This window comes from Rattus rattus, chromosome 1, assembly GCF_011064425.1.
Source record: "Rattus rattus isolate New Zealand chromosome 1, Rrattus_CSIRO_v1, whole genome shotgun sequence".
In the NCBI taxonomy this organism is placed as follows: Eukaryota; Metazoa; Chordata; class Mammalia; order Rodentia; family Muridae; genus Rattus; species Rattus rattus.
The window spans coordinates 146,260,905-146,278,062 of NC_046154.1; the positions used below are offsets into that span (position 1 = coordinate 146,260,905).

Below are 17,158 nucleotides of genomic sequence, written 5' to 3' on the forward strand. Positions count from 1 at the left end.
AGGTATAGGGGTTTCCTGATGGAATTTTTCAAGTCATTTTTGTATACTGTCATGTCATCTGCAAGCAAAGATACTTTCACTTCCCCTTCACCCTTTATATGTCCTTGATCTCTTCATTTGTCTTATTGATCTAGATAAGATTGCCCTGCATTTATTATGTTCAGGTATGTCCCTTGTATCCCTAATCTCTCCAGGACATTTATCTTGAATAGGTGTTAGATTTTGTCAAAGGCCTTTTCTGCATCTAATGAGATGATCACGTGGTTTTTATATTGTATTTTCTTTTATATGGTGAATTTATGCATGTTGAAACATACTTGGTTGTCTGGAATAAAGATTACTTGATGATGGTTAATGAATTTTTAAAATTGCTTTTGAGTTTGGATTACAAATAGTTTATTACAAAATTTTTATCTATGTTCATAAGGAAAATTGGTCTGCAAATGTTTTTCTTTGAGGGTCATTATGTGATTTGAATATCAGAGAAACTGTTAGTAAAATGAAATGAGAAATCTTATTTCTGTTTGTATTTTGTGGAATAATTATAATAATATTGGCATTAACTCTTTTTCAAAGTTTGATAGAATTCTAAACTAAAATTATCTGTGCCTGGGTACTTTTTTGTTGTTGTTGTAAAACTTCTAATGATTATTTTTATTACACCAGGGGTTATAATTCTGTTTATGTTGTTTATCTGATCTTGATTTTACTTTGGTAAAATGGTATATATCAAGAAAATTTCCATTCTTATAGATTTTCCAATTTGGTGAAGTACAGGTTATCAAAGGATATCCGTATGGTTCTCTAGACATCCTTGGTATCCGTTATTATGTCCCCCTTTTCATTTCTAATTTTGTTGATGTAGGTATTCTCTTTCTGCCTTTCAGTAAATTTACATAAGGCTTTGTCAATTTTATTTATTTTTATTTTTTTTTACATCCAATTGATAAGATATAACTGGCCACTTAAACATACAAAGCCCGGTACCATCCATCCCTTAACAACATTGATAACAACCTGTAAATATACGTAGAATCTTAACATCACCCGCCATATTTTCCTGCCATGGCTTCTTTTTCTCCCTCTCCTCTCCTCCTTTCCATTCCAGTCTACTCCTCTTCCTTCAAACTTCTCTCCCACCCATCCTTCTTTCTCCCCAATGACAGGCCTCCTTTTATCCTGTAACTGCCCCTCACCTGTATTTTACAAATTCAATGGGGAGAAGTTTCTGGTAAAGTCACCTGATTCCTGAGCAAGTGACTAGGCAGCTGTCCTTGGGGCAGTGGAATTAACATCAAAATACAGATAACTCCAGGGCAAACCACAACATTTCCCCCTTTTTGTCCAGTTAAAAAGCTTTTTCATTTATATATAAATTGAGTACAATTATTACCATTCTACAATTTATAAAGCATATGATATACTCAACACCCAGTCCATCACTGTATCAGTTAAACAGAACTTTTAGTTATCCATTCCAGCTTAAGAAAGGCTTAAAATCTATATTATATCTTGGCTAGCTTGTATACTATCTGATAACTATCCAATAAAATATGTATATTCAGAGTTAAAGAGCCTGATAGGCTATGAGACTATAATCGGTCTTCAACCCCGTCAGAAATCTGAGAATGACCAAATATCTATACACAAAGGAAGCCTAACAGGGCTTCCAGAACTGAGAGGTTGAAAGACAAATCTCCACTAGCACAGTCCCCTGTTAGCAACATGCAAGCACATGTCTTCAGCCTTCTGGCCCAAAATGAACTGACAGACTCTTGAAATGCAGATTTTGAAGGGCTGATCAGTTGGCAGAGTTTATCAGTCAACTATTCTGCATAATTTGTCCTTTTTTGGACAGTATTAGTCTGCAGATGAAACAGGCAATTCTGTTTAGTGACTGCCTAGCAGCAAAGTATTACCTCATCTGGAGGTAGAGATGTGCAAATTCTTTGTTAAATCTGCCAAAGGAGAACTGTTAGGAGCAGATGTCTCAACAAAAGATAAATAACTTTAAATCTCAAATTTTGTGGATTTCTGATGTTTTTGAAAAACATCTATCTATATAAGACAATCTGTACTGTTGTCTTTATATCTTAATATTATCTTGAAAGTACTCTCACAAAGTCAGCAATATGTTTGCTATTTGACCCTTAACTCAATGTGTATAATCAACTCAGAAGTTTGTAATGGCATCAATAGAAGGACTGGCTCTAAATCTTGTACTTTTAAAGTTTTAACAAATAAATTCCATATCAAAGCAAAGATGATTTTAGCTTAGTTAACAAATGAGATTACGACTGTATAACTCAATCTAGCTAATTCCTCCCTGCTAAATTACAACCATTTCTAAAGTCCTCATAAAAACAACTTTAGAATAACCACTTTTAGCCCCCCAAAGTCCAGGGAATTGGGACAATGGCTCCTCTATAACTTCTTCAAACTGTACATGGACGTTGAGATATCCTTGGGGGTAGCGGGTAGGAAGAATGAAGCAAATGCTGTAGCCGATGTGTCCTGACTGGACCCAACTGAAAGTCCTTGAGACCAGGAATCCAAGTAGGCACACTCTGTAAACTACAATTCTCAAGACAAAAGTTTAATCGAGATATCTTTTTGTTTGAGTCTCCTGAATAAATTTTTCAGGCAGTCTACCTCTATCAAATCTGATCAGTATGACTCTGAGGTTTCCAGAGCCTAATCACACTTTTTAAAAACACAAAGACAAAATCTTTCTCCCAAAATACTGTGTTCCTTAGTCTGTATCCAGAAAAGCTTGTATCTTGCACTCTCTCCCAGAGGAATAATATAACCATAAAATGCAAAGTCACACCCATTATGAAGGTTAAACAATTTTTTAAAAAGGAAGTAAGCTAAATAATGAGGCTGATAGGCTTTTGTACTTTGTGACACCAGGAAATTAACCCAAAATTCCTGTGAAGCCCATGTTAAGAGAATCTGAGCTTCGTGCTGTGCTAGATATAAAAAATAACCACAAACCCTCGCTAGCCGACATCAATGAGCCATATGGCCTTTAGCGGGGTAATTCATAAAACAAACCCAATACCGTCTATTAATTCCAATATCAATAAGCAACATATCAAACCAGGACTTTAGTCCAAAATATATTCATCTGTCAAGCTCTCTACCTGGGGCCACAGATTTTTCTTTAACCTTAATAACTTCTATAATATATGTCTACATTCACTCTCCCTGGTGATACAGACATTTAGCACAACTCTCTACTTGGAGTCAGTGACCAATTTTTCCCTATCTAAGTTCTGAACCATAGATGAAAATCTCCAAGTGATTTGGGTAATCTCTATACTCTCCTTAAAACAAACTTAAACACCTTCTATCAATTCTAAAACCAATAAGCAACTTAAAACTCAGGACTTTAGCCCAAAATATATCCATCTATTAAGTTCTCTACCCAGAGCCACAGATTTTTCTTTAACCTTAATAACTTCTATAATATACGTCTGCATTCACTCTGCCTGGTATTACAGACATTCATCACAACTCTCTACTTGGAGGTAGTGACTAATTTTTCCCTAAGTTCTAAACCGTGGATGAAAATTCCCACCTGATTCAGGTAATCTCTTTACTCTCTTCTTTCTAAAAACAAACTTAATCACCTTTTAATAATACCTGTAATTAAGAAGTAGCTTGTCTACCTAGGATTTCAACCCAAAATTCCCGTGGAGCCCACGTTAAAAAGAATATGAGTATCCTGAAAGACTTTCTAAACAACTTTCTTTAAAAAGCAGCTTTTATCTCTAACTCTCTGAGCTGACATTAATTACCACACAGCCTGGGACCTACAGCCTGCCAGGCCAGGCGGCTTCCCCGTTTCTTTGTTAAATTCCTGCCCTAGAGATATCACATAACTTAACATGGCACTGGCCTCCTCTTACTTAGAAAATAAAAAATTTCTCTCAACTCTTAGGATTACTAGTGGATTCTTTCCCATCACATTAGTTCGCCATCTGTTGTTGTAAATATAAAAAATAAAAAAAAGTATTGGTGTCTTTTATCCCACTAGGTGCAGCACTGCAGTGCCCCAAGATATCTTCTAGATACTTCGCAGCAGTGGCCCAGTGTCTCCAGCCCCAACACACTTTCCTACACTCAAACCTTCACATAAAAGAACACACAACACAATAATCTTAGATCCAATTGATAAGATATAATTGTCCACTTAAACATACAAAGCCCGGTACCATCCATCCCTTAAGAACATTGATAACAACCTGTAAATATACAGGCTAGAATCTTAATGTCACCCGCCATATTGTCCTGCCACGGCTTCTGTCAATTTTATTGATTTTTCTAAAGGAATCAACTCTTTGTTCTATTGATTCTTTGTACTGTTGTTTGTTTCTATTTCAGTCCTGAGTTTGGTTATTCCTCATCCTCTTCTACTTTTGGATGTGGCTTATTCATTTTTGTTATAGAGCTTTCAAATGTGTGTGTGTGTGTGTGTGTGTGTGTGTGTGTGTGTGTGTGTGTGTGTGTGTATGTGTGTGTGTGTGTGTGTGTTTTTCCATTGATTCACTTTAATGATTCTACTTCCACTTTCAGGTCTTGAACATGTTTTTCTGCATTCCCTTTCACTATTTGTGTTTTCATTATTTCTTTAAGGGGTTTAATTATTCTCTCTTTCAACTTCTTCATCATATACATAAAGGGAGATCTTTTATTTGTGCTTCAATTATGTTGAGATATTCAGGGCCTATTGCGGTACAGCTATAGGGTTCTAGTGGAGGACACACTATCCTAGGTATTCCTGATTATGATTTTTACATTGGCATCTAGGCATCTAGGATTGGGAAGACCATAATTCCAGATGCTGATTTCTGGTCTTGTCTTTGTTGGCTGTATGTTTTTGCAACTTGATTTCTGTTTTATCTCTGGTTCTTAGGAGAGTATGATGTCTGTATGTTGTTTGGTGGGAAATTCTTTTGCTTTTTGTTAGATGCGGCCAGTTGGGGGACCCCTACTAAAATGAGTTCCTGGATATTGGGAACTAACAGTTAGGAATGCGAATGAGCTTGGATGGGGAGACAGCTTTCACAAAAAGCAGGAAAGTGGGGTGTTTTACTACACCAGTATCTACTTAGTGTCCTGGGAATGGGAACAGAAAGCAAAGAGGGGCCAGAGCAGAAGGTTTGCTACAGACCTGAGGATGAGACTTCAGGACTGGATTTGGAGGAATGAATGAGGAGGTGGAGAACTTTAGTTACCCACCTATTACCCTGGCCAACATTGTAACTTCATTTTATAAGATGTAAATGAAATACGACTTGCCCATGCTAACTTATGTTAGAAGTTGGTCTTAATAGATAGACGCCAAATTCTTCTTTTCAATTAAATGACTATTTTTCTAACATGAAACATTTTCCCCTTACCCAACTTAATTTTATCAACCTAAATTTGCTTCTGTTAATGATCTATTCTGTTTAGAAGGGTACTAAGTAAATTATCTTAATTATGGATTCCCCAGAGTTGTATCATAGTGGAAGGCATTCTGTGTTCTGTAATGATATCTCTGTTTATGTAGAGATTTGCTAGCTCTTCTTCTTGAGTGACGTACTCTGAATTATCAGAGATAGAGAAGCCCTGAGCCACAACCACGGGCTTATGCCACGTTTTCTGTTCTTTCCTTACTGCAGCTAGGATTCAAAATTCTAATTTCTTAGCCAGAGCCTTTATGTCATACATTAGAAAATTCTACTTCCATTTGCACATGAATGTAAATTATTTTTCTTTATGTAATCATATGACACTTTAAAAAAAAGTAGAGTAAATTAGAAATATGCTTTTGTTTTTTCCTCCTTCCAACTCCTCCCCTCACATTACCCTTCTCATGTCCTCCAAAAAATTGATTTTTCTTAATTGTCTACACATATGTGTATGTATATGCACAAACATATACATACAGGCTGTTAAGTCTGCTTTTGTTGTTTGGGTACATATGTCTTCAGGACTGACCACTTTGTATTTGATATCCAATAAGAGAACTCATCTGTTGGAGAAGCTAATTATCCCTTCAATTTCAAGCTATTGATAATTCCCTATAGTTCTTTGTTTGGGGATGGGACCCATGAAGACTTTCCATCTTACTCATGAGCGTGTACATTGATATTGATATTTCCCAGTCTTGTTTATGGAGCTATTTCTAGCGGAGACTGTTTTTCAGCAGACTTCCTAATATGGCTTCTAAATTCATTTAGCCGTTTCTTCTAGTGTGTTCCTCGAGCCACACATACAGGAGCTATAGTGTAGGTGCATACATTAAGACTGGGCTGCCTATGAGTTCTTGATCTCTGCATTTTGTCTAGTTTTAATCTACTGTGTTCGTCTCCATTTGCTATAAAGAGACACTTCTTTGATAAGGACTAACTTGTTTTTCTTTTTAAATTGGATATTTTATTTATTTACATTTCAAATGTTATCCACTTTCCCACTTCCCCTCCAGAATCCCCCATTCCACCCCTCCTTCCCCTGCTTCTATGAGAGTGCTTCCCCACCAACCCACTCCTGCCTCCCTGTCCAGGCATTTCCCTACACTAGGACATCGAGCCTTTACAGGAAGACCAAAGGCCTCTCCTCCCATTGATGCCTGACTATGCCATCCTCTGCTATATATGTGGCTAGTGTTTGGTGGCTTAGTCCCTGGGAGCTCTGGGGCGTCTGGTTGGTTGATATTGTTGCTCTTCCAATGGGCTTGCCAATCTCTGCAGCTCCTTCAATCCTCTCTCTAACTCCTCCACTGTGGACCCCATGCTCAGTCCAGTGGTTGGCTGCCAGCATCTGCCTTTGTATTTGTCAGGCTCTGGCAGAGCCTTTCAGGGCTCTCTTAATTTTAATAAATATAAGAAGTCAAGTTTACAAAACTTTATGGTTTTAAATGCTCCTCTCTAAATGGATTTTTAAACTTTAATATATGAAGCTAAATTTAACTAGAGAAGTCGAGAGTATCTGGTATATATTATTTACAGATGTTACATATAATTATCATTATTACAGAATCCTCTAACAAACATAAATCTTTATCTGCACTGCACTAATTAACACAACTTGGCAGCCATGTGGACGTGTTTCCCTTCCCTTTATTAAGATAATTGAAAGCACCACTCATCTCCTTCTCTAAGATTTAGCCCAAACAGTCACAACTTCTCACTTGATATGTTTGGACAGAAAAACCTACCACCATTTAATATCTTGCATTGTTACTGATCCCTTCACAATTTGTCATCTGATTTAGAGGAGAGAATGCCAATTAATAGAATTAATACATAAATTGTATAATCCCCCTCACCATCAAAAAGAAGGCATTGAACAAACATGAATTATAATACTACAAAACAGAAAAGAAAACCTTAAAGGTAAATATGTACCAAAATCTAGCTGAATCAATACCAAAAATTACCTAACTTTTAGACTTATATTTATTTTAATTATTCGTGTGTGTGTGTGTGTGTGTGTGTGTGTGTGTGTGTGTGTGTGTGTTTGCCCATAGAAGCTGGAATAGATTGCTAGTTCCCTTGAGGCTGTAGCTGTAGGTAATTGTGAGCCATGTGACATGGGTACTAGGAACCAAACACAGGTCCTTTACTATAGTAGTGCATATTCATTTTTTTTAAATTAAAACTAGATAGTTTTCCTACCGAGTATTTGATTATGGTTTCCCCTTCCCAAATTCACTCCCCCCGCCAGATCCAATTCTCCATTATCTTTCTTGTTCTCTCTCATTAGAAATAAGACAGGCATCCAAAAAGAAACAAATAAATAAGTTAAAAACAAATCTTAACTGAATAGGACAAAACAAATGGAAAAAGGAGGGTCAAAGACAGTAGACACAGAGAAACAGGCAGAAATCCCAGTAAGACACAAAACCAGAAACAATAATACGTAAGTAGGATACTTGACGTGTTAAGCAATGCCCAGACAAAACATTATGAAACAAAGAAACCTTCAGAAACACCACCGAGTTCATTTTGTGCTGGCCACCTCCAGCTGGATATAAGGTCTACCCTTTAAGTGTGGTTTGTACAGCCAAGGAGACGCTGAGAAAACTTCTCTTTTCTTTGCAAGAAGTTACTGGAGGAAGCTTCGGAGTTGTGGATGTGGGCTTGTGTCCATTTCTCTTCTCAGCACTAGGACCCTATCTGGCTTAGACATGAGTAGGTTCTGTGTATGCTGCCATAGTTGCTTTGATTTCATAAGGAGGACACACTCTAAACCACCGTGCCATCTCTCCAGCCTGAAGCACTGTTTTGTATGTAAAAGGAACATATAAGCTCTTATGCTTTCTTGATTTTATTCCATACTTCTGAATTAGAAATGTGTTCATTTTCTTATTTACCTATAAGCTGAATAAATGCCATTAAAAATCTATTCACAAACTCTATGATTCTTTGAATTAATAATTCCATTACGTTAATAGCCTTATCACAAGGCATATATGTGCATATATTTGCATACATATATATACATATAAATATGTGTGTATATGTAATTTATGCATAAGCAATGTGTGACTTTTATTTTTAAAAATTAAAATAGATTCTTTACCTGGGACTGAAGAAACGCTGATGGAAGAAGGTGAAGATTTTGAGAAAACATCTAATTTAACAGAACCAGTAAGTATATTACATTTATCTGTTTTTGTTAAATCTGTAACATGTCCAGGAAAAGCACACACACACACACACACACACACACACACACACACACACACACACACACACAGATAGAGAGAGAGAGAGAGAGAGAGAGAGAGAGAGAGAGAGAGAGAGAGCACTAAGAGAAAAATCCCTGAAGAACACAGAGAACAGAAATAAGCATTCTTTTTATAAAGAATACTTGAGTAGCATCCACTATTCTCTATAAAGTGGCCGAGCTCCCACAGCACCTGGGGGCCACTTTAGTGGATATACAGAGGGCTGTGTCCAGCTTCTTTGACAGTTGTGGGAAGCTTGACTAAGGCAGAGTGCAGCTGCTGAGAGATCCGCTGTAACTAGAGCATGGGTACATCCTAAGAGCTTGTGAGTTACTGTGTCAAACTTCAACTGGCTGAGCTACATGCATCCTAACCAAGAAGTGTTTTCTGAGCTGACATATTCCTTAATGCCTGCTATCATCAGGTGTGGAGTCCTTATAACTTTTGCTACCTCTTCACCAGGGTATAATGGGATTTTGTTTCTGACTTTCAATATAAACACAGGAAAACCAGAAGTCTCTATATAAATCCTGAATATAAAAGTCTTTAAAAGATTTTGGATTGTTCTAACGCTTGGGCTACCGCAGTGTTTTACTTTTATACGGTGTTCATAGGGTTCATCTAGTCTGTTTGTGTCCACAACAAGGTACCACAGAGCAAGTGGTGTAAACAAAAACAGTGCACTTTTCTCCTGGTTCTGGAGATGGAATGTGAGGCAGTGTTAATCTCTACTGATGCGTGGTGATCGATCGCTGTCTATCTTCTTCCCACGTCACCCTGTTCCCCTTTTGTTGCTGCTGTTGTTCCAGTTCCTTCTGTAGAGAAGAGTCATGAATGCCCACTGACACTAGGGCCAATCTGTATCTCAGAGAATTGGTTCTTTTAGAACCCCATTTATAAACACATTTTGAGATAATCATGAAATTTAGGGGTACGCACAGTAAGCCATGCTACTAACCATGATGAAATGCCACTCTGACTGTGCAGTACTTCTTTAAGGTGATCATCTTTCCTATTGGATGCCATAGTAAAATTAATTCTAAAAATACGAAATAAATCAATGTCACTTTTCTAAAATACTTCTTTCTCACTGCAGCTTTTAAACTTTTACATTTTTGTGGTTTTTCTCACCTATTACTTGTCCCTGCATCATGATCTATAACCTACTACTTTGTATATTATCCATATCCTTCTACCACAATACAAGATTGCTAAAAGCAGACATGTTTTGTTTTCTATTTCTCTTTTCTGCACATAGTAGGTTCATAATACCTGTCTGTTTTATTAAGTAGCATGACTCAGCAATAATTCCCAGACAGTAAGTTAAGCACGTTAGAGACCTAGACAGGTAGGACCATCTTATTTTTATATAGCAACTGGTTACTTCTTTCCCTTACCCCTGCATTCCCAGCCATTATCCTACAACTTGTCCTCACTTATGGATACCCAGAGGTGAGAAAATTCACTCAGGAAGCTCAGTCACTAGGACATTTTTGGAACACTGTATTACTATTAAATTTTTTGTGTACCTCACAACTTCTTTCTAGCTTCTAGTCTTAGTTCTACTCATGGAATGACAGCTTAACCAGTGTTTTCTTCTGACTAATATTCAGATATTAGTAGCTATTTTAAGCTTCCTTGCTGTTACTATCCTAATATATTCTGACCAAAAGTAACTTAGGGGAGGATGAGGCTTATTTGGTGGATGCCTCTAGATCACAGTCTATGACTGAGGGAAATCAGGTCAAAAACTCAAGGGGAATCTTCGAGTAAAAACTATGGAGGGATGCTGTTTGCTGGCTTGGTGGTTCATTCTTAGCTAGCTTTCGTGTGCAACCCAGGACTGCCTGCCCAGGGAAAGTACTACACAACCCTCTCACATCAATAGCAGTCAAGACAATTACCCACAAGTCAGTCTGATCTGGGCAATCTCTCAACTGAGACCCCTCCTCAGATGATTCTAGGCCATGTAAAGTTAACCATTTAATCTATAATACAATCTGCCAGCATGTCCAACCTAAGACAAATTATTCACCCAACATACAATCTATATTTTCAACCAATTCTTACATTGTATACTTTCAAATATATACGTTGAACACTTCCTATAAATGCATAAATACATTTGTTTCAAATGCAATATTAATTTTTAATGGTAAACCATAATTTCATCAACTTTTATTTGAAAGCATGTTTTCTCACTTATAAACTTATATTCATAATGATATGCTACTTAAGCTGGATTACTGTTCAGACTATAATAACTTGTCATCATGATTTTTAAAGGCTTGCTTTATCTTCTGTGAAATCTAGCAAACTTAGTATTTCTCCTTGCATATCTAAAAGGATACTACCAGTCTAGGCTTAGTGCTTATGACTATAATTCGACCACTCAAGGGGCGGAAGCTGGGGGAACAAGAGTTCATTAAATACATAGCCAGTTGGAAGCTGGTCTGAGCTACATGATTCGCCTATTTGCTTAAAACAAAAATGTTTTTTAATTAAAAGTGATACTACTAAAAGATTTCTCTAATAGCCTTATCAATTTTAATCTCTGCCTATAATGTTTGGCTTCCTAAAGGACTTCTGATATGCCAGTGGGAAAAATATCTTTGTGTAATCAAATGATTTGTAGATGACTATATGTTAGAACTCTTCTTCCCACAATAATCGAGTAATACTTCTCTAATAAAAACTTTTCTTGTATAACAATTTTTTTATCATTCCTTGATTAGATTTTGATTTCTTAAAACTTGCTTTAATTCCATTTGACATTAGCTAATCCATTTAAATCTCTTTTGGAAATGAGTAATTTTACAAATAAAAAGAAAAAATTATTGCTATAAATATGATAATTTTAGGTGGAAGCTCCTTTTAATATGAAGAGAACGTGGATTTAAAAAAGTTAATTATTTTAGGATGATTATATTTTTAGATGTAAATTGCCTAAAGTGTGCTTTTGTAGGAGTTCTGGACATTATTTTCAGTAAGTCAAAGAGAAGCTTCTAACATTTCCTAAGTGTTAATAGGGAATTAAAGCAAAAATGACTTTTCTTTTTACTGTTGTCATAAATATAAAATGTAAGCTTTCAGTGGTATTCTGCAAAGGTATGAATATGTCACAAATAGGAGTTACTTTATCTACATATCCATCCATTCTGTTCACTAGCCTGCTGGTTGAGTAACGGGCATTTAGCCATTCTTCCTCATGGATGAACCTGCACTTTCAATATTTCTCGAATATTTTAGTATTAGAAAGGCAATGATTAGATTTAGAATTTTATTTTAATCCTTTTATCCACCTCAAAGCAAATCATTCTTCTGGAATTTTTCTCTTTTTTTCTATTCTGGAAAGGTTTTTAGCATACACATAATCCAAGCAGATTAAAACTGGATTTGTCAGGTAAATCCCTTTATTAAAAATGGGTGAACAAAAGGAAAAAAGCAATCAAAAGGAAAATACCTAGCAGTAGGTATTGACCACTGTGGTTTAGCTTCAGGAGTGTCACAGACAGATGTTTGAGGTAAAAGATTAATCAAGATTTACATAAAGGTTTTTCAAATTTCACAGTTCCTACAGCACTCTTATTCTGAATTCTTTTCTATTTTGTTTTCAAGATACTAATTAAATACATGGTCACAGAGCAAAGAAGAAAGATGATTAGGAGAGACCTTTGACTTTCGGTGTCTTATTGACTTCCTTCATAAATACCTAGCTTATTCAGTGAGCCCCAGAAGACTTTCTGGCTACTATGACTTACCGAAAATAGAGCAAAAATTAGAGGACTTCTGCCGAGGTTTTGCAAAATGCCCAGGAGTTATTGAAAATTATATGTTCCTTCTGAAGAGTATTATTTACTGATTGTCTAGAGTGGGAGTAGCGCAACTGTAGAGTACTATTATTTCAGGAAGCATTTTGCACTCAGGACATTAATATTCTTGGACTTTGTCCTTCTGTGACATAATTACTTTGAACATAATATCCATTCTGAAAATTAAGTTGCATTTACTTTTAAATGAGCAAACTGAAGTATAAAACTCACACAATCTAGGCCATCCCCATTGGCTAATACCACAGAATTTTTCACTAGATTAAACACAGTGAAAAGGTGCAGTTTGAAGGATTGGATTGTAAGAGGGCTCTTTAGGAAAGGAAGGGGTTTTACAGATTAGATTTGCTTAGGTCTTCCACAATGGAAGAGGTCTGAGAGACCTAGGCATCAGGACAAAAGAGAGATGTTGACAGTGGGAAGAGAAACAAGACACCCCTCACATGTTTCCTGTGACCACCAAGCATACTGGAGATTCCAGAAATTATCTCAGGAAAATGCCTACTCAGCTTAATTAGGTGCCAAGTTTGGTTAAAGACTGTGTGATATTGTGTTTTGTGAATCAGTAAATAATGCACTTGCTTTATTTTATTCTTCACTGGGAAGTGGGTGGCTTTGGCTTTCGTTCTTTGCTGAGATTTTTAACCTCTACCCAGTACTGAGACTTGAATCTTTCTGGAAACAGAAATTTGCATGCTTGATTCATTTGCTGACAACCCTATGCATATGAATGTTAAAAATGCACAAACTTTATAGGGTCCAAATAGAGTAGATTTTTTGATAATTCAAAGGTTGAAGGTTAAAAAAATATATTCACAGAATCTGTAATACAAACAACAGCATGATTGCTTCAGAAAGGTTTGACAGGAAGGGCATTGTTCCATGATGAGTTCTTTATCCTGGGGAGAATTTGATGAATTGGTTTTTGTTCATTTAAAAATTAATCCTAGAATGCAGTGCATAGGTCAGCTATGTCTCTGCTGTGTATCTTTTTCCTGTCTGAATGTTAATACTCAGAATAGAATCTTCTTATATTAAATCCTGGATGCTTTAGGGAATTATATTAAAAGAGGAATTCCATTATACAGTGAACACTGGTTGCTAAGACTGGAGGAGATTTATAATCTGCTACAGTCATATGACTTTTATAATATGCAAGGTGATGACATATCTTCATGTCTCTTCTCCAGTTGCCTGGCTGACTCTTTCAGACCAAGCAGTGTGTGATCACCTGGGAGATGAATTCTTCTGTTTCTTCCCATCTCTCAGATCTTTATCCTTTGTTTTGTAAGTCATACATGTGACTTTACAGCAGCAGACTCTGCTCCTACACCTTCAGTATATACGAATGACCGTTAGACTATTTATCCAACCGTGGACTCTGCCATCTCTGCTCTCTCCCTTGTTTCGTACTAATGTGGTTATTAACCACACCCAACGAGTCTACCTCATAAAAATTCTTTCTGCCTCATCATCTTTACAAGTTGATGTTTGGAGACGCCCTACAAATACCTGTCCGCACTGAAGTGTAGTACTATGCAAAAATAAATACTTTCCCATATTTTATAAGGTACATAATTCTATGCAAATTGATACAGAGATTGAAGAGCTCGGTGAAGAGGGTGTAATGTTTTGCTCACACTAGATCGCTTACACAGAAAGCAGACCGTCGATTAGCATTTATGAATCTAAGTCTACGCATATTTCATTTGACTTTTGTAAAAAGCAAAAGAAGTGAATGTTCATTGCTGTCTCTCCAGGTAAAAGTCTTAAACATAGCAAATTTTGTGTCTTGAAACAATAAATTGACCCAGCGTGTGCAGGTGATGGTAGCAATCAATTTTCTCTACAGAACCATGAGGAGCGCCTCCTTCGTTCGTCACTGTAGGGTTTTGTTGGTTTTTTAAATCATTTTCTTCATTTTCTCCGTGGATTTTACTTGGCTTCCATGACTTCCAGTTCCAGGATGTTGATAAAGGAGATAGAAATGAGACCCTAAAGCAGACAAGTTTATTTGAGCAGATTTTAGGACCAGGTGGGAATTTTTTTTTCCTTTTGAAATTTCAGGGCTATTGATTCCCAAAACATCAAGGTGGAAATATTGAACCAAATGTATGCAATTATTAATTTTTAAAACAAATATGAATTTTGAAAATTCTAAATGCTATAATCATGTAATCCGGAAAACAAGGCATAATGAATGTTTAGGCATTGATAGTAGCTTTGGCAAGTTACTCAGGCTGCCTCGGTCCTTTTAATGCATCTGCGTGAAAATATGACATTCATTTATTGATATTAGTTAAATTTTAAACTTATGTATTATGGTAAGGTGACAGGAGAATGACAAAATGTGCACAGGTGCAAACGAATATAATTAATCTTGGGTAGACAAAACCCAAGAAGACGTGAGACATCGTGTTCTTGTCTGAGGATCATATCATATCATGGTTCATGGACTTTTGCAGAGATGATAGGCAACAAAGAAACCTCTCTTCATATTTTCAATATTTTAAAGTTAGTTTTGTGTTGCGAAGAATTTTAAAAATCGGCATGCTTACCCTTTGTCTGGTCTCCTTGCCCAATGCTGCCGCCCTTCACAACTTAGCTCGGAGAAGAGCAGTCACCATGTTGTTAGCTGGCTTTTTCCCAAGACCCACGGACTGCTCCTCTAGCTGGCTTTGCTAAGCCACTCAGCAACTGTCTCTCCTGAGAATGCCTGGAGCTACACCTCACATTCTACAGACCGTCCAGCCCTGTGTCTGGCTCTGACAACCAGCTGCACCCTCTCTTTTGCCCACCGGAAGGAATCATTGTGAATGGAGAAGACAAGACCATCTTCATATCTAAAATCCGCCAGAAATCAAGCTCACCAACTATCTTAGGTTGTAATTCTTTTGGTGGCAGAGGCTGCCACCAGGTCCAACCTGTACTATCTGGGCTACATGGTATCCATCTCCTCTCTCCCCTTGCCTAGACAAAAAAGAACCTCCCCCTATCTTGTCCTTCTCTTCCTCTCTGGGACCCAGAAAACCCACCTCCATATCTTTGTCCAGTGATTGACTTCTGTCATCTTTATTTAGCCAATCAAACAATTATGGAAACTCCCCCTACACCTCAACTTTTCTGTCAAATAAAAAAAAAAAAAAAAAGAAAAAAAAAGCTTCTTCCAGATATAAATTGGAAAAAAAAATAGTGACAAGAAAATTGCACAGCATGAAATACGAATGTCATCCAGTCTACCAATTTGTCAGTTTGTATGAAATATACTACTATCTATCTTAAAAGACTTACAATTCTACACCCGAATTATGTTCTGGTTTTAGCTTGTATACTGTCTGAAAACTATGCTCTCAAATCTGTCATCTCTCTCAATGCTAAGCAGCATGGGTTGGCTATGAGACTACGACCAGTCTTCAACCCCACCAGAAATATGAGAACGATTTAAATATTACCTGAAAAATATAGAAAGCACTAACAGAGCTTCTAAAACTAAGTCAATGTAGAGACTTCAGACTACCTGGACAGTCTCCCAATTTTTTAGAATCCAAGAGCATCTGTCCAGCATTCTGGACCAGGTTCATCTATCTGGCAGACTTACTATGCAGAAAATTGAAGGGCCACTGTCTTTGTCTCAACAAAGCCAGTAGTCTTTGTGTGTCCTTCCCTGGACAGAATTCTGCAACATGTGTCCTTCTCATGTCAGTAGACAAAACTGCACTTCTGCCAGTGGCTGCCTTGCCACGAAAGCAACCTTCAGGAGGTAAGTGCTGCTCCATCTCCTCTCTGTGAGGGGGGTACTGTCAGGATAGACAGGTCTCTGGACTAATGAGTGTTAATAAGATGTCTTAACTGTTGTATACTGTGGAGTTCTGATGTTCTCAACTTCTCTCAGCTATTTCTAATTGAAATATCTCAAAAATGCCCTTTTATTATTAACTCTTAACCATGAGTTTACTATAGGGCCCTTAACTTATATTACTTATTTAAAAACAGTTTGTAATAGCAGTTATAGGAGGACTGGGTCTAAGCTTTGTATTCTTAAATGTGTTGGATAGGTACAATGCCGATATAAGAATAACAATATTAGTCTCATCAATTAATATAAGAAATCAATATATATATATGAAATTCATACCAATGGAAACTTTAATTTTGTGTCAAAAATAAATTTTATATCAATGTAAGAAATTATGTAAGCCATCTCTCCAGCTCCTCATTTTCTTCATTTTAAGTAGAATGATGAGTATATTCTCCCAGAATTTTATAGGGCTACCTGAAGAATGTGTATATTAGTGTAGTGGTGTCTTATGTGATAGTGTCTTATTGTTCGTTTTTGAAAGTTACATTTCCACTTCAGTGTGAAACAAAAAGATAATATTGTCATATTTGAAAAAAAAGTCAGGGTTTAAAGTTGAGCTTTCCTGCCAGGTTGTCCCACGCTATTGCTGTGATCTGGGACCCTGAGCAGGAGGTGATGGCATTACTGAGAACTGAGCTTTGCGGCCCCGTGGGTAATTATTTATGTCTCATTTCCTGGCAAACTGCTAATTCTGAGACCCTTAATGTGTTGCACAAATATTAATTTTCTCTGTTTGTTTTGATG

The 17,158-nt window shown here is 36.8% G+C and overlaps 1 protein-coding gene across 1 annotated transcript in view; it reads left to right on the plus strand.

Annotated features, from left to right (window-relative positions):
* LOC116903920 (uncharacterized protein C8orf34 homolog) overlaps nt 1-17,158 on the plus strand; it is a 118,787-nt gene that overhangs the window by 49,771 nt on the left and 51,858 nt on the right. The window contains exon 3 of the mRNA XM_032906695.1: nt 8,569-8,645. Within this exon, the coding sequence (XP_032762586.1) occupies nt 8,569-8,645 (77 nt within the window). The remainder of the gene's footprint in view (nt 1-8,568; nt 8,646-17,158) is intronic.